Source organism: Numida meleagris, chromosome 3, assembly GCF_002078875.1.
Source record: "Numida meleagris isolate 19003 breed g44 Domestic line chromosome 3, NumMel1.0, whole genome shotgun sequence".
Lineage (NCBI taxonomy): Eukaryota > Metazoa > Chordata > Aves > Galliformes > Numididae > Numida > Numida meleagris.
Window position 1 is genome coordinate 15,030,910 of NC_034411.1, and position 20,859 is coordinate 15,051,768.

The window sequence follows — 20,859 nt, forward strand, 5'->3', positions numbered from 1 at the left end:
TTTAGGATTCATTTGTGACGATGATGAAGGTGATACTGACCCAGGCCAACACTATCTCTATTACACGCCTTCTGCCCATGGCTTGGATACACCTCTGCTCTGACACTATCTTCTTAGCCATCAAAAACGGAACATACAAAAAAAAAAGACCCTTCACTTCCAAGCACTTTCACCAAGCAGCCAAGAGCACAGCCGCGAGGCCCCCGCACGGCTGGTTCTAGAAGCGTCAGCGAGTACCTTTAGGTGTCCGCGCAACTCGCCTGTAGGGAAATTCTTCGCTAGCAGCGCGCAGGCGCGGCGCAGACACCTCTCGGCGTGACGTCACGCCCGGCGCCGACTGGCAGGACCCGGGCGCGCCCAGCGAGTTGTGGCGGCGTCTTCTGGAAGGTTCGTGGCTCTGTGAGGGGGGCTCATCCGCGTCCATCCACCCCCACCGGGCGCCTGGCGGCGGCGAGCGACGATGCCGGAGAACGCGGGACCTAAAGCCCACGGCGGCGCCGGCAATCGGGCCAAGGGCACGTACCAGGATCGGGACAAACCCTCCCAGATCCGCTTCAGCAACATCTCCGCCGGCAAAGGTGAGGCCCGGCGGGGCCTGACCGCTGCGTGCGGGAGCGTTCCCGGCGCCTCCCCGCGGGACATGGCGCCTCGGGGGGAGAAACCCGCGGGGGGGGGAGGGCGGCTGTAGGAGGCGGTGTTGGGCGTCCGGCGTGAGCCCCCGCCGGGTCCCTCGGCACGTTCTGCTCTCGTGTTATTGCTTCTGCTGTGTTAAAGCGGTGAGATTTTACCCGCTTTAAAGAAAAGCTGTGAAAATCGCGATGTTTTATTATTACTCCGCTGCTCTTGAGAATGACTTAACGCTGGTGAAATGAGGCGGGAGCTGCTTCGTAGTGGGAGACGCTGAGCAGAATCACGTAGTGAGCGATTGTAGCTCTTTGAATCAGCTTGCAAATGCCGTTCTTCTCTTTCTAGCTGTCGCTGATGCTATTAGAACGAGCCTTGGACCAAAAGGAATGGACAAAATGGTAAAGCTTTTGCTGAAAATTTGAAAGCAGTGAGTGAGATTGCTGAAGAGACTGTAATGTCCTATGTAAATCTAGTTGACGTGTTCTTTTGTCTTAAGCTGCTTTTCCAAGCTTGAAACATACTCTTTATTTTTGTGATCAAATGTTATTTATTTGTAGTGAAGTGTAGATTGAATACTTAGCTCGACTTTTCTGACAGCGTTATTTGTCAAACTGTCTGACGCTGAACATCAAGATAAAGATCTGTAGTTACCAGTAAGCGTCGTTTCTTCTTTTCCTTCTCAGATTCAGGATGCTAAAGGAGATGTGACAATCACTAACGATGGTGCTACTATCCTGAAACAAATGCAGGTTTTGCACCCTGCAGCCAAAATGGTAAAGTCTTCTTCCATTGCTTGCCGGGTGGTACATGTTAGAGGTTCATTTCTGGGACAAAAGAACATCGATCGTAATAGCTCCTGTGGACTTGAGGAGCATACCTCATTAGTGGTAGAGCAAGAGACTTCCTGCAGAGTGCTTCAGGCCTGCTTCTATTGATTGTAAGATGTGCTAAGGAATTCTAGGTCTTTATTATTGCTTAGGAATAATCTCTGCTGGGTATGTTTGAAGATATGAAAGATTTTAGCCCAAATCTCTTATCTGAGAAAGAAAAGTTGGAGATGTCCCAAACAAGTAGGACAAAAGAGAGTCAAAGAAGAAAATACATCATTACATTATGGTCTGGTGCTCCTAGGATACAGTAGTCTGGTCTTGTGAAAAGTTAAATGTAGCCCTCTGATTCAGTTGTGGCTGGAGATGGAAATAAGTGACCTGGGACCCTTCTGAAGGAAGGGGGAAAGACTGACCTGTTAGATGGGTGAGACCAGCTGTTAGCTTGGGAGAAAAGCTTCTTGGCTCTTGTGGCTTTTATTTTGTTGGAGTTTTTTGTTGTTTTTTTTTTATTGCTTCAGCCAAGTATGTATAAACATATGGGAAGTAAGTTGCAAATTAGAAAAGATTAGTCCTGATACTGTGGGTAATTCTGGTAGTGCACTCTGTAGTATCTCTTTTGTTGGTAGTTGTCAGAGTTTTCAGTTAAGTAGCATTACATTTAAACTCTTTTATAACTCATCATTTAGTTGGTAGAGCTGTCAAAAGCACAAGATATTGAAGCTGGGGATGGCACTACATCTGTTGTTGTCATTGCTGGAGCTCTTCTGGATGCCTGTTCCAGACTTCTTCAGAAAGGTGAGCGCATTTATTTAATATATATGATACATACTATACATGAAAGTCTTAGCTACAAAAGCTGGTTAGTCCTGCATATGGCTTCGTGTGTATCGCAAAGCGTAAATTAGCTGTCAACTACTTCAAACATGAAAAGGCAACTTGAGGCTTCACTCATGTCCCACTTCTGATAAAGATTCTCACTGCTCAGCCTTTTATTTTGAGCTGATTTCATCACCATCGATATTGAAAATGGTAACTAAATGATGTGGTAAATATTGCCTTATAAAAACTTACCTAGATTATCCCTCTTAAGGACAGAGAATTAAGAAGATATAAAATAAACTTGAAGCTGGTGATTCTGTAGTTGAGTGGGTTTTTCTGCTTAGCAAATACAGTGCCTCCCATCGCAAAGCCTGTTCCCATGTAGTTCAGGAGCTCTTTTAGCTGTCCAACAAGGTATAATTAGATTTCTGTCTATGCTGGAAATAGAGCTGAGATGGCAGAGTCCTCTTGTGGCTCAGATTTGGACTTCAAGGCTGTTTGCTTACACCAGCATCATCTCAATATATGCCATATTGTCCCTGTTCTGACCCCTGCCGAATGTTTGCTTGTGTGTATTTCCCTTCCCAGTACTGGTGATACCTGCATATTCTGTTCTCGTGTTCCTGGCAGCCGGGAGCAATCTCACCCAGCACCGCTACCAGAAGCAGCTGCCACCACCACGACTAGCGGGCTGGCATCCTCCCCCCAGGAGGTAGCCAGAAGATACCTGCTTTGAAAAGATAAAGGGCATCACATGCTCCAGAGAAATCTGGAAACTTCTGTATACAATTGTGGGAAACCGTTCTTTGAAATCAATCTGACATAAAATTAGTCACACTGCTCAGGGTACCTGCAGAGCTGCAGCTATAAGAATGCTAAGGGAAGACAGTACTGTTTTTGGCAGGTCAGATATTACAGGAAACATGCTGTACTTGTCCATGAGAACAAATTGCTAGGAACTTAATAGCTTGTTCTTAGTTTTAACAAGAGAAAGTCATCTACGTAAAGAACAAATTTTGCTAAAATGATTTCTATTTATTCTGACATGAGTGTCTCTGAATTAATCTCAAATTAAAAAGACAGATGGGGAAAAAAGGGGAAAGACCATTGGTTTGAAAGGATGACCTAACAGCCTTCTCTGTTATTCACAGGAATTCACCCCACCATCATTTCGGAGTCATTCCAGAAAGCTTTGGAGAAAGGTATTGAAGTACTGACCAACATGGCACAGCCGGTTGAACTGAGTGACAGAGAAACCCTGCTAAATAGTGCAACTACTTCACTGAACTCAAAGGTATGGCTGACGCATGCACTTGATGCCTCCAGACAAATTGAGCCTTTCAGCTTTTCCCAGTTTGTGCTGCTGTTTACTTACTAAGAATCCTGCGCATCACAAATCTAGTTGCTTTGAGACAGTGGCTATGTTACATTAAACTGACTTTCTAAAAAGCTGTGGCCAATCAAGATTGAGTTGATGCACTGAAGCTGTATTTCAGTTTGAAACAATTAGTGATCTCAGATATTAACTGCTGAGTTGGAAATACACAAACTTAAACTGAAAACAGTAACAGAAAGACCAGGTGGGATACTGATAGCTTTTGCCAGCTTTTCATGTAGGCAGTTTTTCATCATGAGGCAGAAGTTCCTGAAACAGCATCAAAAACTGGAGATGAATTGCTTGCAGGAACTTTGTTCCTGGAATGGCTGCATTTCAGAGCTCCTCATTTTCCCTAGAGAGGCGATAGCTCTGAAGCGAGCAGAAATTATATTGCTCTCTTTTCCATAACATTCCTTTGCACTGTACAATCTTTTCTTTACAAGTGTGCTTCCATTCTGGCAGAATAATCCGCAAAGCTCTCAACGGGCTTATTTTAAGACTTAAAGAAATAAAGTCACGTTTGTTTTCCAAAGTCCCTGAGCTTATTTTCTCCCACCAGTGGAGCTGTTCTTTACTCCAAAAGGAGACACCATTAAGAATGTACCATGTTGAGGTACCTGGCTGATGGACAGGGAGAGGAAATGTTTTTTCTAAAATGTCGAACTAAAATACAGCGACAAGATTAAGAAACTCCTGGCTGTTGTTGATCAGTGTTAAATTGCACATCGCTGATATTTATTTTTTTTCTTTCCCCCCTCCATCATTAAATCCTTTAGGTTGTGTGTCAGTATTCTAGTTTACTTTCTCCCATGAGCGTGGATGCAGTGATGAAAGTGATTGACCCATCTACAGCTAGCAGTGTGGACCTCAGAGATATTAAAATTGTGAAGAAGTTGGGGTAAGAAACAGTCTGTAATAAGAGGCCTGTGTCTTTGTGGAATTTGCTTCCCAAAGCGCTAGACTCATGGATTGTTTTTGTTTCCAGAGGAACAATTGACGACTGTGAACTGGTTGAAGGACTAGTCCTGACTCAGAAGGTGGCGAACACAGGTGTGACTAGAGTGGAAAAAGCCAAAATTGGCCTAATTCAGTTCTGCCTTTCTGCTCCAAAGACAGATGTAAGTTTAACTGTAACTAACATGAGAACTTTTGCTGTAGTACTTAGAAAATGTAAATGTAATGACAAAATACACATCTTTGTCAAGATACAGTAATGTCAGCTCTATTCCACAGCTATAATGAAGGTCTGCTAGGAAGGAACTCATGTTACTCACAACTCTTCAATATAAAGAATTTATAGTTGGCATAAGAAAGAATAGTTTAGAAGTCCACTATTTCTCATTGAAACAATTTCTAATAAGACATTTTACTGTAATGTGTTCGTACTGACTTTGAATCACGGGCTGTTAAATTAAAGAATGTACAACATCCTGACGCTTGTAAAATGAGCAGCTGTTCACGGTACGTGTTGTTTCTTTTTTTAATAGATGGACAACCAAATTGTTGTTTCTGATTATGCTCAAATGGACAGAGTACTGCGTGAAGAGAGAGCTTATATTCTAAATTTAGTTAAGCAAATTAAGAAGGCTGGATGCAACGTGCTGCTGATTCAGAAATCCATTCTGCGGTATGTCAGTGCTGCTTTGCTCGCCTGCTGTGGTCATTTGGGGAACAGCTGGAATTGTTTGCACTCCTGGAAAGTGGAAGTCAGATACCAGCAGTTGCACTGATGCAGGGTGACGGGTTGTGTCTGTCACTCATATATTTTGAATTTAATGATAGAATTTCACCATTACTGCTAAGAAGCATGCAAGTGGCTCGTGTTGACCCAGTTATTAAAATAACAGGTTGGACTGAGTACTCCCCTCTTGTTTTTAGGGATGCTCTTAGTGACCTCGCCCTACATTTTCTGAACAAAATGAAGATCATGGTGGTTAAAGACATAGAAAGAGAAGACATTGAGTTTATATGTAAGGTAAAGTGCGTTATATAAACGTCTACTAAAATAACAGTTGCGTTTAAAAACAACACCAAAACTCGAGTACCCAGCCAGTGCCAGTTTTTTCACACTTTAACAAATTTCACATTCTGAACGTAGTGTAAGAGCAGACAAGATGATTCCCTGGAAGATGTTCCTGTTCTGTTGAGCTGTCCCACTTTTAGAGAGATAAGGGGTGGATGTAAAAACAGTAGTTGTCACTGCATTTTACTGAACAACACTGTGGAGTATGCCTGCTGACTCTGCAGTTCAGGTTAGGTTTATTTATTTTTTTACTGTTATTTTTTCAGACAATTGGAACTAAGCCTGTTGCTCATATTGACCAGTTTACTCCTGACATGCTGGGGTCAGCTGAGCTGGCAGAGGAAGTCAACTTGAACGGTTCTGGGAAACTAATAAAGGTGAGCGAGTGACAGAAGATTAATTCCTTCTTAACCCTTGCCAATTCTTTTAATAATAACTACTAACTTAAAAGTAATAACGTAAGCACTAGGATGCCTTGAAGTACCTAACATGTAATCCCTGTCTAGCCTCTGGCTTGGGAGGTGTAGTGGTCTTCTTGCTCAGCAGCCCTCAGTACTATTACTGAAGTTGCAGATGCCAGATGAAGGCTACTTTCTTATTTCTCTTGTTCGGCTTTGTTCTAGATTACGGGCTGTACAAACCCAGGAAAAACAGTAACCATTGTGGTACGTGGATCCAACAAACTTGTTCTAGAAGAAGCTGAGCGTTCGATTCATGATGCCCTGTGTGTCATTAGATGCTTAGTTAAGAAAAGGTAATGCGTGCATTTGGCCAGAATAACTTAGTATATTCATGTGGAAAGCTCTTTGTCTATTCACTTACGTAATGTGAGGTCTGACTTCAATTTCTGTCCCCAGAGCTTTAATCGCTGGAGGTGGAGCACCAGAGATAGAGCTGGCACTGCGCCTCAATGAGTACGCCCGCAGTTTGAGGGGCATGGACTCGTACTGCGTCCGTGCCTATGGGGATGCACTGGAAGTCATACCCTCCACACTGGCTGAAAATGCAGGTCTCAATCCTATCTCAACGGTAACAGAGCTGAGGAACAGGCACGCTCAAGGAGAGAAAACGGCTGGCATTAATGTCAGGAAGGTAATAAAGAAGTTGTATATAGAACTGCGCAGCTTAAATAAATAGGGTATTAAAAGGAAGATATACTACCTTAAGTCTAAAATACAGAGAAAGAAATTCTTAGGACTAGAGTTGAGAGAAAGAAGAGCTTGCTGTCTGGGCCTGCAGCAACTTATCCTGAGTATTGGTAATAGCAGATTCTTGTTCTACATCCATGGCCTTCAGCTACCTTCATGCATCTCTTCAACAAAGCATTTTTGCAGCTGAAGTCTTTCACAGTGAACGTAAGGAAAATGGGTCTGGTTAGAAGGGTCTCTGGGTAGTTTCTGTGGGGGAAGGTGCTCACAGCAGCACAGTGGGATGGCTTCTTGTTTGTGCATTGTCACCACCTTTGAGCTGATAAGAGCCATGTCTGGCTTTTCTCTTGGCTCGTTCTGAGCAGGTATGTCAAGTACTCAGGAGCAGAAGACCCCTACAATAATATTCCTGTTGGGAACTAAAGAATGCAAACTTGTTGGTAGTCTAGCACAGCATCACTTCCAGGATTCTGTTAAAAGTTGCTAATTGTAGTTGTAGTCTCACTTGCACAAAGTGACAGCAACTTTCTCTTGCAGGGTGGCATTTCCAACATCCTGGAGGAGTTGGTAGTCCAGCCCCTGCTCGTGTCTGTGAGTGCACTGACTCTGGCCACAGAAACTGTGCGCAGTATTCTTAAGATTGATGATGTGGTGAGTAGTGTTTGTATCATGTTCTTTATAAATGCCAGAATAGGTGGAAATAAATTACATGGCCATCTATTTCGTTCTACTTAGTTCTTATTTTACGTGGTCTTTATACTATTTGGTCATCTAATAGCAGTGCTTAGGAGAAAATGAAACTGCTGTTGGCACAAGCAGTGTACCTTAAAGCAAGGTATTACAGTGACTAAAAAAAATATATAAGCAGAGGAGTCGTTGTTAATGTCTTGCATGGGACCTCTTATGTGTGTTGTTGTGCTCTTGCAGGTGAACACTCGATAAGCTGCATGAAGGAAGCTGGGACTGTGCTCTGGAGCTCCCTCGCTGTAGTCTGAGCTGCGGCTTCCTCACCAAAAGCGCCTGTGTGAATTGTCTTAAAAGTCCACAAAGGCTTACGTACTTTTCTCACGTTAATTTAATACAGTTTCTGGTTTCCAAAAGGAAATACTGTTTATCAATAAACAGCCACTAGTCTACTTGAGTCTTTGTCTTACGATTTCACTAGAAAGCAGGTCAACTTCTATAGTTTGAATTAGAAATAAGGCAAGGTGATTAGAGGTTATCTTAGTGTTCCATTCCCCTGACACTTCATGGAGCACAGTTTGCTTAGAGCAATGCTCTGTCTTTTGTGCTGCCTGGGCCCCAGCTGTTAGCTGATCCAGGCTTTCCTTCCCGTTAGGGCACGCTCTCCACTGGGCCCTGCTGCACTCTTCAGCGCTTTCCTTCCACGTGCCCGCCCTCCCGTTGCGCTAACCGGGCCCTCTGCTCACCGATGCCTCCTCGCAGAGGTGGAAGACGCTTCCTGATTCTTGTTTACCCGTACTCGGTGATCCCTCGTTTATATCTCGAGCACAAACGTTCAGAAAGGGAGGTGACTAATGAGAGAAACCAGCCGCCCCCCTTCTCACCGCCGCCGCCCCCTCACGGATCACCGAGCCCCCTTTTCCAGCCGGCTACGGTACGGGGCCCCGAGGCTCCGGCCCCGCCTCTCCCCGCCCGACGTGGGCCGGCCTGGGACGTGCTCGGCCCGGCCCCGCCCCTCCGTCCCCCGCCGTGGCCGCGCTCAGCCATGGAGCCGTGGGCCGCGGGGTCGGTGCCCGCCGCCTGCCTCCGTGAGTCCCTGCAGCCTCGCAGCCGGGCGCCTGCTGCCAGCTCCCAGCGGGGGCCGCCGCACAATGCACAGGTAAGGACGGAGCGGCGGGGCCGGGCCGGGCTCGGTAGAGCGCGGAGCAGATGGGCCGGCCGCAGAGCTTGTAAGGAGCTTAGGCGGAGTAGCTAAGGGCTTAATTTTAGAGTGGCTATGGAAACGGGCGGCGGAGAAGCGCGGTTGGGGGGGAGGGGTTAAGGCTGTTTTAGAGCTGTGTACTAAGCAAGATAAGGGTCTTCTTCCGAAAAAATCCTTTCGGATCTTATTTCCCAAAACAAGGATAAGTGGTTACAGACTTCGGAATTTAACTTCCTTTTAAGAGCAGTCTCAAGCCATAAGTCACTGTGCAGTAAGATTGTTCCACGCAACGTGCATTGAAGTCTGCATGGTGGTAACAGGTATATAGGTAATTCGGCAGTAGCGTTTCATTCATGAGACAATTAAATGAAGCAATGCTAAAACCTCATTCTCCTTTCTATCGAGTCAGAAAGTTTGACACAAATCCCTCCTCTATCCTAGGGGGAGCAGGGTGCAGAGCCGGGCCCTGGCAGCGAGCTGCCCCTCACCCCAGGCTGTGACACACAGACAGAGTTCTCCAAGGTGAGCATGTCAAACCAGGAGTATTACCTGAAGCTGGAAGAGCTGAAGAATGCCCACCTGGAGACCATGGCAAAATTAGAAAGTATGTGTCGGAACAAGCTGTATTTAAAAGGAGTACAGCCCTTGGAGAGGAACAGCGCTAAGAATGCTACTTCCAGCGTCTGCTGTAGGTAAGTTTGGTGGTACCTTTGGTCAGAAGGATCTTTGCAGACAGCAGTACATAGGGCAGGTATGTGCTGTGGCTAGAAATGGCTGCTCTCCCCCTTTCCTGAGAACAGGTAGTTACAGCAATGTTAGCTTCAATAATTAAAATGCTTATTCACCTTGCTAGTACACTGTCAGACTAACGAGTGTGTGCACAACAGAAATTGGGCAATGCATTCAGTAAAGCACAGTGCCTTGCCTTGTTCACAGCCTAGATTTCCTTTATAACTGTGATCTGGTGTCAGTAGTTAATGTTAACCTTTTCCCTTCCCTCTCTCCTCTTACCCTCCAAGCACTCTTCATCTTTCTCCCTCTACTGATGACACTGAAAACAGATTACTGCCTTTGCATCAATGCTGGACTGGATTCAAACCAGTTTCTCTTTTTCCCTCCTTTTTCAAGGCCAACCTGGGAGAAGAGCACATATCAGCCTCTAAATTTGCACAAATCCTTCTCTGACTCCAGCATAAGCGATCCCTTAGGCTCGGGTGTATCTGATGGGTCTGACAGAGAACTATCATCTGAAGAAAGCTGTAGCAAAACCGGGTCATCATTATTTGCTAAGGAGCGGATTGCAAGGATGTGGGACGGGTTCTCGGTGGAGGACTTCATCCCCCGCAGGAAGCACAGCCTGCCCAGCACAGCGGCTGCCAGGTTAACACGGAAACAGAAGGCATGGTCACCAAAAGTCACCGTGCCCAAGCCCTTCCAGATGACAATTAGAGAAGCTAGAAGAAAAGAACAGAATGTCAAATCCAAGTCGCAGATTGAAATGGAAAATAACCTACTCAAGAAGCAGCTGGAGGAAGAAGCAGAGTGTCAGAAAAAGTTCCGAGCCAATCCGGTGCCCGCTGCGGTCTTCCTGCCGCTCTACCATGAAATTGTGCAAAGGAACGAAGAGCGCAGGAAGTCTGTGAAGGAGAGGAGCAAACTCAGGCTTTTGGCTTCTCAGAAGCCATTTAAGTTCACTGAAAGAGAGAAGCAAAGGGATGAAATTAGAAGAAGGCAATTAAGAGACCTTTCCACACCTGAAAAGAAAACAAAACCATTCAAAGCAAAACCAGTTCCCAGATGTGTGTATAGCCCATCTGTTAGAGACAAGCTACAGGAGGAAGAGCTCTACAGAGAAATTCGGATTAGAATGAGAGCTGAGGAGCTGCTACGAAATGCATCTCTGCCCACCAGCAGGCTGGCTGCCAAGGATGCCAACAAGAAGAAACACAAGTGTGCTGAACCAAAGGAAACGGAGCATAAACCCAAGATCCAACCCAGCGTTCCAGATTTTGACCAGCTACACCAGAAGTTTCAGAAACGGCTCCGGCAGAGGAAGCAGGTGAAACACCTCACCATCTGCGAGCCGTTCCATCTCCGCACTCCATATATTCCTTCAAACAAGGGCAAGGTTTTGAGGGACATTCAAGAGGATGAAGAAAGGTTGAGAGAAACACGCTGGCCATACGCCTCTCCAAGGCGCAGACCCAAAACCAGACAGTCACGCGCAAATTCACCTCTCTCAGGATCTGGAGAATCCAAGTCGCCAAAAGTCACGCAGTCCTCACAACGAAGGCTACAGGCCGTAAGGTGACCACTGCAGTGATGCTCTGCATTCTGTAAATACCTAGAGAGTAGAATTCTTCTGTACTTCTACAGATACGTAGTCAATTCTTCCATACAGTGAAAATGGGACTTAATATATTTAGTTGTATACTATCACTAAGTCCTTAGACTAATGTGTTAAATACAGGACTTCACTAGTATTGGATTTTCCTAGAAGCAGTAATGCATATTTCTGCACATGTCCATAGGAAAGGGAGAAATGGCCGCAGTTTCCCAGGATATGCCCCAATCCCTTACAATGCCATGTACCTTTTATACCAATCCCATTTTCATTCCCCCCCCCCTTTTTTTTTTATTTTAATATTTCGAATTTCTTTTGCCAAAGCTTCCTTTGAAGTCTTGCACTCAATTTCAAACAAATTCAGCCTTAGTTTATTTTTTCACCCAGGAATTCACGTGAGGAAAAGAGAAGGCTGGAAGAACAACAGAAAAGGAACAGAACAAAGCAGAAACAAAGAACAAAAAAACTACAGAAAATTGTAATGACTCGGGCTGAGGCCAATGACCCCCATCAGAGCCTCGCTCAGATCTCTAAATCCAAACTAAAGGCATTCAGGTATTTCGTTGCATTCCCTGAATCCTGAACCTCTCTGGCTTCATTGTATGCTAAGCATACAGTGTTAAAGAAAAAAAACAGAGTCCGTGTTTATATAATTACATCCCTGATAAGTTGTACACTGGAGGAACAGTTAGTTACAAATAAATGTGGCCAAATCTCAGCTGGGAGACTGTTGCCCATTCTAACACCTCCCAGTACATGGTTCCATGTTACACGTCAGGAGCAGGAGAGGCCTCCGGGTGCTAAGTTGACAAATGAACCAAAGAGGAAAATAAGATTTAAAAAATAGCATGGAAGAGGGATAGAGGAATTGTTGAACACCCTTGCAGTGTGGAATTGGTAGATGTTGGTGTGGCTTTGCACAGCTCTCTTCTTCCACAGAATTGGTTGAGTTGGAAGGGACCCTCAGAGGCCATCTGGTCCAACTCCCTGCAATGAACAGGGACACCTACAGCTCCATCGCATGCTCAGAGCCCTGTTCAGCCTTCCTCATCCCAGCAGTTCCCCAATCCAGAGGGAAAAGCAGTGTTAATTAGCTGAGCACATGTACCAGCAGCTCACCAGGAGCCACCTCCCACCACTACCTCTAAGGAGGGTAGAAGCCAAAGTACACGTAGGATGAGGCAATGGTCAAGGAGGAACAGGAGGGTCCTGTGCAGCAGAGATGCAGTGCCTCAGGCACAGAACAAAGCAGATAGTCCCTTCTGATTGTTTTGTCAGTCCTCACCCACAACTGCTTTTGGAACATGACCAGCAGGTGCTGCTAATAACAGGAGCTTTGTAATGCAGTTGTCCTTGGGCACATGGTCTGCTGGCTCTGGGACAGAAGTATTCTGTATGGCATCGGCCAGGTGGAGAATTAAGACAGTGGGTGTACGCACAGGTTTGATTTAAGTTCATTCAACAGCAAACCTCACATTATGGTATTTAGTTTAATCAGATTTTAGGAGCATAGTAGAACACTTGCAATTAATTATTCTCCGCATATAGAATTATGCTGTTACAAAGCACAAGTACTTCCCTAGTGCTGATGCTTTAAGGTTGGCACAAGTGCTCAACTTGAGAATGCTTATTACAGCACAGGCTGAGTAATGAGGTACATGAGCATAAGGGTTCTTCTGAGGGAACAAGCAAGTAGCAGTGAAGTTCACTCCCTCAAAGTGGTGACTATCTTGCCTTAATGCACAGCCCTATTGCAGAAACTCAGAGGTGATGTAGAAAAAGGAGGGGAAGGCAGAAGTGTGAAAGTTAAGAATATAAATTAAGAAACTAAACTCAGGCAGCCCCTGTTAGCTTCACAGGGCAGGACCTCTCTCTGCTTATTCAAGGAGACTACTACAGAAATGGCTTTGTTCATCAGTATTCCAAGCAAGCAGATGCTCTGGTGGTGAGGCCCTGGCACTGCTACCCAGAGAAGCTGTGGTGCCCCATCCCTGGAGGCGCTCCAGGCCAGGTTGGATGGGCATTGCACAGCCTGAGCTGGTGGGGGACAGCCCTGCCCATGGCTGTGAGTTGGGGCTGGGTGGGCTTTGAGGCCCCTTCAAAACCATTCTATCATTCCATGACAATGAGATGGTAAGCCTAATTCCACCATAAAATAATATATCTTGCGTGGGTTTTTTTTTGTTTGTTTGTTTTAAACTAGGACCATACTTCTCATGAGCAATTGAACTTTTGGCTGCTGTAAGAAAGTTCTTCTTGTGTTATAGTACAACAGAAATCAATTGTCTGTGTTTCCATTAGGAATTCTACAAAGCAGAGAATGCAGGACTATTTGCAAGAGTTGCAAGAAATGGAAGAAAGAGTAAAACAGAGGCCACTACTCTTGGAAAGAGTCGCTCAGGTTGTCTTGCTTGTCTGTTTCTTAATCTCATCTCCAATTAGTGCATAGGGAACTTCTAGTCAATCAAACGTTGTTAGAAGTTATTTGAAGTTATTTAGGCTAATATTTGTCCATTTTAATTTCTACTGCTCCATCTCTCTATGTATTACTCGTTTGCGACTAAGCATTCATGGCATGTTTGCACAGGGAGCCAAGATGTTTTAAAAGACGTCCTCTGGTTCAATTATAACAGATACAGCACTGAGTCAAACAAATTTACAGCAAAAATGATAGGTTTAAATTGGGAGAAACGCTAGGAGAACTCAAGCATTCCTCATGTCTACTGTAAAACTGAGACGCAGAATTTTAATCTCTCTGTTTCAGTACAACAAAGTGCTGGTGGCACAGTCCCTGACTGCTTTAAGAACAGAGAGGCAGCAGGAGATAGATGGCCCATTCCTCCCAGTTCTCTCATCCCTTCTGTGTGGGTTTCCTGGCCCAGCACTGCAGCAGGGCAGGAGCATGCACAAAGGCTGGAGAACAAGACCTCCTCACGCAGCTATTACCTGGAGGAACAGAGCTTACCTCTCAGCTTCAGGGAGAGATTCAGATTTGTGCAGTGCATCAAACAGTGCTCTAAGAGAGTAAATTGATGTCACGTTTCAGAGCAGCAGCTCCCACAAAAGAGAAGCAGCCCTTGGAAGAACACAGCTGATGTTTCAGGTCTGCAGCCTCTCCCTGCTCCCTTGATAGCAGTACACAGTGTCAACAGCTCTTTGTTACCCAGTGGATGCAGGGAGCAAACTGTGTTTGAACCAGTACAGAAAAGGGAAGATCTGGTATAAAGTTCTCAAGTAGTTTTGCTATTCTTAGCTGCAATGAATAATGTAACTTCTCTCATGCAAATAATGAAACAGTATTAACATAAGCAAAAGTATCTGAAGACAGGCATTCAGCTCATACTTAACCCTTGTGTTTTTCCTACAGAGTAATGCCAGAATAGCTGCAGAAAAATATTATTGTAACAGACTGAGAGCTCTGGGGGTATGCCCAGACTTTGTTTCAAAGAAAGGACAAACAACTAAATTGCTGGAGTGCTGCAGTGCTGAAGATTTTGATGCCAAAGAAAGGTAGAGATCACAGAAGGTTTTTGGTTTTGCCACTGCATACCTAGTAATTAGAGCCATTTTTAATGCTGAGAAAATTTGCACTATTCCCAGGTAATTATTTTAGTGTATGTGGTTATCTTTCCTGTACTGTTTTTCCTGAATTAACTATTGTTTCTTAGCTAGAGAAGAGCACTGGGTATGTTAAACACAATGCATATGAAAGAGCAAGTAAGAGTAACTAACATTTTTATTTGCTCCTTTAACCAAGATTTCTGGAGGGTCATTTCATTCTGCATTACCTTTACTGGTTTTTTTTTTTTTAAAATAAGCCTTAAAAAAAAAACTTCTCAGTATCCATTTGATATTATGACATGAAAGGAAATGGAAAAAAGAAATATAAGCAGTACTGTTACTTTCTAGCATAAAAGCAGAGTCCAGTGTCCCTTCTTCCCCAGTTCTACTCCAGCCAAGACTGCTAGGATTGGCTTTATGTTACGTGAAGGTGTAAGTCTTTTAAAACCTACTGGAAAGCATTCTGTCTGAGAGTAAAAATCATATACAAATTGTCTTTACAGAGTCATCAAGGATAAAGTGAAAGAGAGGGAATTCTTTGAGGAAGCAGCCAGCATCAGTCCTCAATCAGAGCAATCCTTTGAGGAAGAGAAGAGAAAAGGTGTCAGAGCCCCCAGCTGGGATGGTGAATCCACTGAGAGGGAGGAAGAGGAAGAGACACAAGCCAGCCCTCACGTTCAGCAGCCTCACTGTGCAGGAGAGGCGGGGCCCAGCCCTACCTCTGACCAGCACAGGGAAGAAGAGGACCAGAAAGAGGAAAAGGAGGAGGAGGAAGCAAAGGCAGGCCTTCCGCTTGGCCATTCCCTGGAGGAAGAGAATGAGGAAGAAGAGGATGGATCAAGACCCAGCTCTCAGTCTGACCAGCCCCATGAGCAGCAAGAGGAGGGTCAGTCTGACCCCGAAGCTGAGGGTGCCTTCCAATATGAGGATGAGGAATATGAAAGTGATGATTCTGAAGAAAAGCCCAGTGAGGAGGAGGCTGACTGAAGGGAAGGCAGACAGGTTCCAGCGCACCAGGCTGGAACCTGGAAATAGACACCAAAACCATGTCTTTTTGCTATTAATATAAAAAACTGTGAATTTAAAACTCTTAACAGTTTTTCCAGCACAGAAACTGTGTTGATTTTCCAGTAAGAAAGATTAATTTACTTATTCCCACCAAGAAAAAAAAAAATCAGTTATTTTATATCCTCTTCTTTATTCTAGACTTCAGTGACACTCATGCACTTCTGTTCCTAAAATGAACAGCAACCAGTGTTTAAAAGTGTCTTGCGTACTGTGTCATTAAGTACTGAGGTCTCACTACATCCAGCAGTAATTTGCCCTTGCCTCCAGTCTCAAACACTGGGGTCCTTTTGGGCTCTGTTCCTGCAGTATCTTCAAGGATGGCAGTGAAGCAACAGGGGTTTGTTGTGCAAAATCTCGTGTTTAGTAGAGCAGCTACAGGGAAGACAACTGCAGTCAGACAAAACAGCCACGTTCACCTGTTTGGTTCCTCCCTCCTGTTTGCTCCCCAGCAGCAAGCTGGATTGGTTCAGTGATTGGCCAGGGAGTGCCAGGGTTGGAAAAGAAGGAGGTGTCTGCTTTTGGAGGAAACAAGTTGTTAGATGGGTCACCATAAATAATTTGTGTACCTAATATAGGAATAGTATTACTCATTACTGAAGGCTTGGCATATAGAGAAGAAAAAATGCACTGTAATACACTGAGAGGGGTCATTTCAAGTTTTCACAGAGCTTTTTAACAGTAATGGACAAGCGAGGTAGAAGAATAAGTCAGTAGAATATGTTGAGGAAAGAAAGTACTATTCTGCAGGTCTGGTGCTACTGCCCAACCAACATAGAAAGTTGTGCTCTTTCACCTCCATTTTGTTTCAAAGAGCTCTTTTGTGATCATGTAAAATAATTATTAACAAGTGCTGACATTAACCTTCACACTTTATCGAGATAGTAAACAGATACTGTGAAAAGAGAACCTTATAACTTCAGATAAACACACAACCCTACTCAGGGCTTCAGCTACTATGCAAGAAAGAACGCAAACAGGTTTGTTTCCCACCCCATTGTTTATATCCCCAGTAGCTTCTCCTACTCTTACAAGCTTTCTTGCTAACCTGTCGTAGACATTAGAAAACAGAATAAAATAAAACGCTCCCATAACAAACCACCAATCAGTAGAGAGCAGAGCATAACACAGCATCGCTCAGGCTCTGAAAAAGCACATTCACTAAATAGTAAACACATTTGTTGAAGTGACCAAGTCTACAGAAGCATCTGCAATGACTAAGAATACAGGTTTGGTGTTCCTGTGTTTCAACTCAACTTTCCTTCCACACTGTACCTGTTGTTATTTATTCCTCCTGACTTTGAGAATCTGTCTCACTACTTAGATTTTTTTCTTTTTATTTTTCATATGTGGCATAACTAATACAAGTTTGAAACTTTTTTTTTTACTTAAATAAAGTCTCCATTCCACATCTATCTTATATTAAAATATTAATCACTGCTTCACAATGAAAATAAGAGTTTACAATCTGGCTGTACTTGACAACCCCACAATACAAACTTGAGGTTTGTTTGCTTGTGGAAGTTGTTAGTCTTTAGTACAGCTTTTCAGAACAATACGCTACTGGGTCACATTTGACTGACACGCAATCACACGTTACTGATACAGTTTCTTTAGTGAACCAGATTTTGTTTTGTTTTGAAAGAAGGCAGAAGAGTTTTAGATTGTGTTTTCTCATTCAGAGATTATTTGAAGAATTTGCAAAGCCAAGAAATTCAAAACAGTTTTTAAAATCTGACAGCACTTAAATTTTGAGTTTCTTAGAAGAGCGTAACTATATAATCAAACCAATAAGACAAAGTGTAAGAAACACTACTAGAAATCTCCCTTGAACTACGAGGTAGCAAGAACAACCTTAAGATGAACAGATTTGATGAATGCACAGATAAATGGGAGAACAAGGAAGAGTCAGCACAGTTTTGGGGGTTACACCTCAACTCTTCTAGCATTTCTAAAGCAACCAAACAGAACTGGGTGGTCTGTGGGGATCTATCTGAGGTGCTTTAACCTAAGTTTCCAATGTACATCCAACAATTTGCTATCAATGGATCTTAAGTAAAACAAGTCTTACCGTAAGAGAAGAATGGGCCTCATGAATTAGTAATTACTCAAGCCATGGGGGAAAGACAAGGTCAATTTTACTGTTTATCCCCATGGACTAGAGACCAGAGAGGAGGCAGAGAGGCATACAGAAGGGAGCTCAGGTGTCCCTCCCCAGAGGCACGCTAACCAGAGCCAAGAAAAAAGCAGACACTTGGCACCCACTGAGGGCCTGCCAGGAGGCACTGCTGGAGAAGTGCTGGGGGATGTAGAGCCAGAGTATCACAAATAGAAGCTATATGCTTGTAAAGGACAAGCAGGAATAAACCTATTGATCTAAGACACCAATTTAACAAAGACAGAAACTTAACAAGATCTGAGATAGTAAAGTACATCTGATTGTTTACTGCATAAAAGTTAGCATTAAACGCTTATCCAGGAAGCCTTCACATTGAATCATAAGGTTCAGAGTTATCTCCTTACTTTCTGCACTCCTTCTCAAAGGAATCTGGGTAGAGCTAACGCCATTGACTTAGTAATTTACAGTTAAAGGTTTATGTGTGCAGCCAACCTAAGACTGAATCAGCAAAGCTAACAAAGCTTAAACTAGTAGACACTTACCAAGGATCTGTACCAGCATCTCTTGACATCAAGCTGTAAGGGATCTCTACAAAGACAGAGTGTAGCAGAGAAGGCAGATACCTTACTACTATACAACCAGCTAACACACATAAAAACACAAAGGGCTCCAAGGCTGCTCACCATTTATGGAGTAAGGTAATTGACACCTGGTCATAATTTTGGCACATGCTCAATTGCCCTCAGCTGTTGAACCAGGTGTCTGCCATCAGTTCTTTAAGTACCCAGTCTGAGACAGACTCGTGGTCTTTATCTGTCTTAGCAAGAAGCTGGCTTTTGTCAGCCTGAGCAAAGCCTTGGGCACTGGGACCAGACCAAAGGAGGAAGCTAAGGGTTGACATGTGGTCATGCGGTGCAAGGAGGTGAAGGAGAACAGTCAGGTTGCTGCCAGGGCAGCAGTCCTTCCTTCTTAAAGCCCTGTATTTTTCTGTGCGATGCTAAGAGATACTTTTGCAATCTTTCCTGCTCTGCAAGCTGTCTCTCTCTCTGCTCCTTCTATAGCACGGTGATAGCTGAAAGAATTACAGATCTGTTTTAATTGCAAGATGCTAATATATGAGAGCATTTTTCTCTGTGCTGCTACCCAGCCTTGCTAGACCTCATTTTGGCATGCAGTTGAAGTGTGGTTTTCAGCAGGCTCCAACTCCTCCAGTTCTGTGACAAAGCAGTAGGAAAGTTTATTCTAGTAAAATGCAATAAATGATTTTTGGACTGAAACCTGTCATCAAAGAACCACCAAAATAGAGCAGCCAACATTTTCAAACAAGATTCTCCAAGAACCGGCATCTTTGTAAACAAGATCATTTTTAATTCAGTGTCCACATTACCTTCTAGAACAGGGAGCTCGATCGTCCAGCCTTCATTTCAGCATTTATGAGACTTTTTGAGCATTACAAATTGTTTTGCCTTTAATTAGTATTTATGCAAGGCATCACTTATTCTACTTACTACTTACATTATTCTGTCCTTAAAATCCTACTTTTCAAAGCAATGTAGTCTTTCTATTTGGTATCTAAATTGAGACATTTGCAAAATGCCTTCTGAAATAGGATTTTACTGTAATAATTCTTATCCTCTCCTGTTGGAGCAGCCAATGAAAATTAGCAGTAGATTTTCAAAGAACTCATAGCATAAATTCTGGTTCTCAGAGAGATTTCCTTGGGGGTTTTCTGTTGATAATATGGTGTCAAAAGGAAAACAAGACATGCCATATACAGAGTGACTATTCTGATTTCGACAAAGAATGATTTGCAGGCACTCCTCTTTTAGCTAGTTCTTTAAAACAGAAATTATAGAGAATATTTGTGTTCAGATTTATATTCTCTCCCAGGTACCTGCTGGAAAATGCAATTTTTCAATTTCAATTCAAAAAATAATGCAACTTTCTTGCAGACCTGTCTCACATACAAACACCACCAGGTGTTTGCAGAAATCGAACGAAGGTTATTTTATGTACTTTCACACGTGTATTTACTGTGAAGGTCAAATTGCTTGCTAAAGTATGACCAGATTGTATGTGTACAGAAGCTGAAAAAAATGCACTGAACTGTAAATAACCAAAGCCACACTGGAATGAAGTGAATTCTGTGCCTGAAGTCTGTAACACTGACTGACCCTCACTTGGCATCTTTATATAATTTTCACAGCATTCTGAGGTTCCCCACCAACGATGACGACTTTCACCTGAGCTCAAAATGCAGCTCAAGGAAAGAAAGCAGCACCAGCACAGGTGGAAGCAGAAAGGAATCTGTAACACTCTGTCAGCATCTGTGAAGCATTATCACCAGAACAAATGGCCATAGGCCATTTGATTTTAGGGCTCTCCCCAAAATATCCAGGCTCTACCTGCAGGACTTTGGCTCAAGGGCAGCCAGCATGCAGCTGCAGATCAGATACTGCAGGGTCTCTGGAAGAGGAGCCTCTTGATTAGAGTTAGCACAAATTGTCCACAGACCTCTTTGATGATCATCTTCTGACTTTAGCTTGTAATCACATGGAAGTGAATGCTGGCAAAACTCCCTGCTTTGTGAATCAGGACATGAAAATGAAGACTGTAAGTCTAAATCTGTAGAAAAGAGAACAACAAGCAGAAACTTATCATTCATGAACTTTGTCCCTTAACATTTACATGAAATAAATATGCCTTTTTGTTAAATAAGGTCATTTTCATCATTCTTTTTTTGAAAAAGAAAGAAGTAACATTCCTTCCAACTAAGATCTTCATCTATTTCACAAACAGCCAACAAAAGCTCACCATGGCACTAGAAACCAACCAAGCCCCAAAACCACAGGCATTAGTCTTTGATTTTTGCTTACAGCTTGCTGCAAGCAAGAAAAAACATGGAACAGACAGTGAGTTTCTAAGCCACAAATACTTCTCAAGGGAGGCAAGCTCCAGCTTTGTTTAAGCAGAGAGAAAATGATGGCTGTTAGCCAAAGATGTGGGGACCTGCTGTTTGGCTCCCTGCTCAAACACACATTCTCTGAGTGAATAGACTGT

The 20,859-nt window shown here is 43.6% G+C and overlaps 2 protein-coding genes across 2 annotated transcripts; both read left to right on the forward strand.

Annotated features, from left to right (window-relative positions):
• On the forward strand, window positions 326-7,961 carry CCT4 (chaperonin containing TCP1 subunit 4). The gene is made up of 14 exons (XM_021391400.1): window positions 326-578; window positions 973-1,025; window positions 1,311-1,400; window positions 2,144-2,252; window positions 3,428-3,570; window positions 4,431-4,552; window positions 4,640-4,772; window positions 5,142-5,281; window positions 5,533-5,629; window positions 5,944-6,054; window positions 6,301-6,431; window positions 6,535-6,769; window positions 7,363-7,476; window positions 7,753-7,961. Exons 1-14 carry the CDS (start codon window positions 461-463, stop codon window positions 7,765-7,767), a joined length of 1,611 nt encoding a protein of 536 aa, XP_021247075.1. The 5' UTR covers window positions 326-460; the 3' UTR covers window positions 7,768-7,961.
• FAM161A (family with sequence similarity 161 member A) lies at window positions 8,120-17,100 on the forward strand. The gene is given in 8 exon segments (XM_021391392.1): window positions 8,120-8,538; window positions 8,541-8,668; window positions 9,152-9,402; window positions 9,839-11,017; window positions 11,442-11,609; window positions 13,356-13,455; window positions 14,422-14,564; window positions 15,119-17,100. Coding segments are annotated over 8 exon segments (2,628 nt in total). The 5' UTR covers window positions 8,120-8,363; the 3' UTR covers window positions 15,603-17,100.

Excerpts from the sequence above, each read along its gene's own strand:
- CCT4 (XM_021391400.1), top strand. The coding sequence starts at position 461 with ATGCCGGAGAACGCGGGACCTAAAGCCCACGGCGGCGCCGGCAATCGG. Across the intron at positions 579-972 it reads CAACATCTCCGCCGGCAAAG|CTGTCGCTGATGCTATTAGA; the intron begins GTGAGGCCCGGC and ends TTCTCTTTCTAG. Across the intron at positions 5,282-5,532 it reads ATTCAGAAATCCATTCTGCG|GGATGCTCTTAGTGACCTCG; the intron begins GTATGTCAGTGC and ends TCTTGTTTTTAG.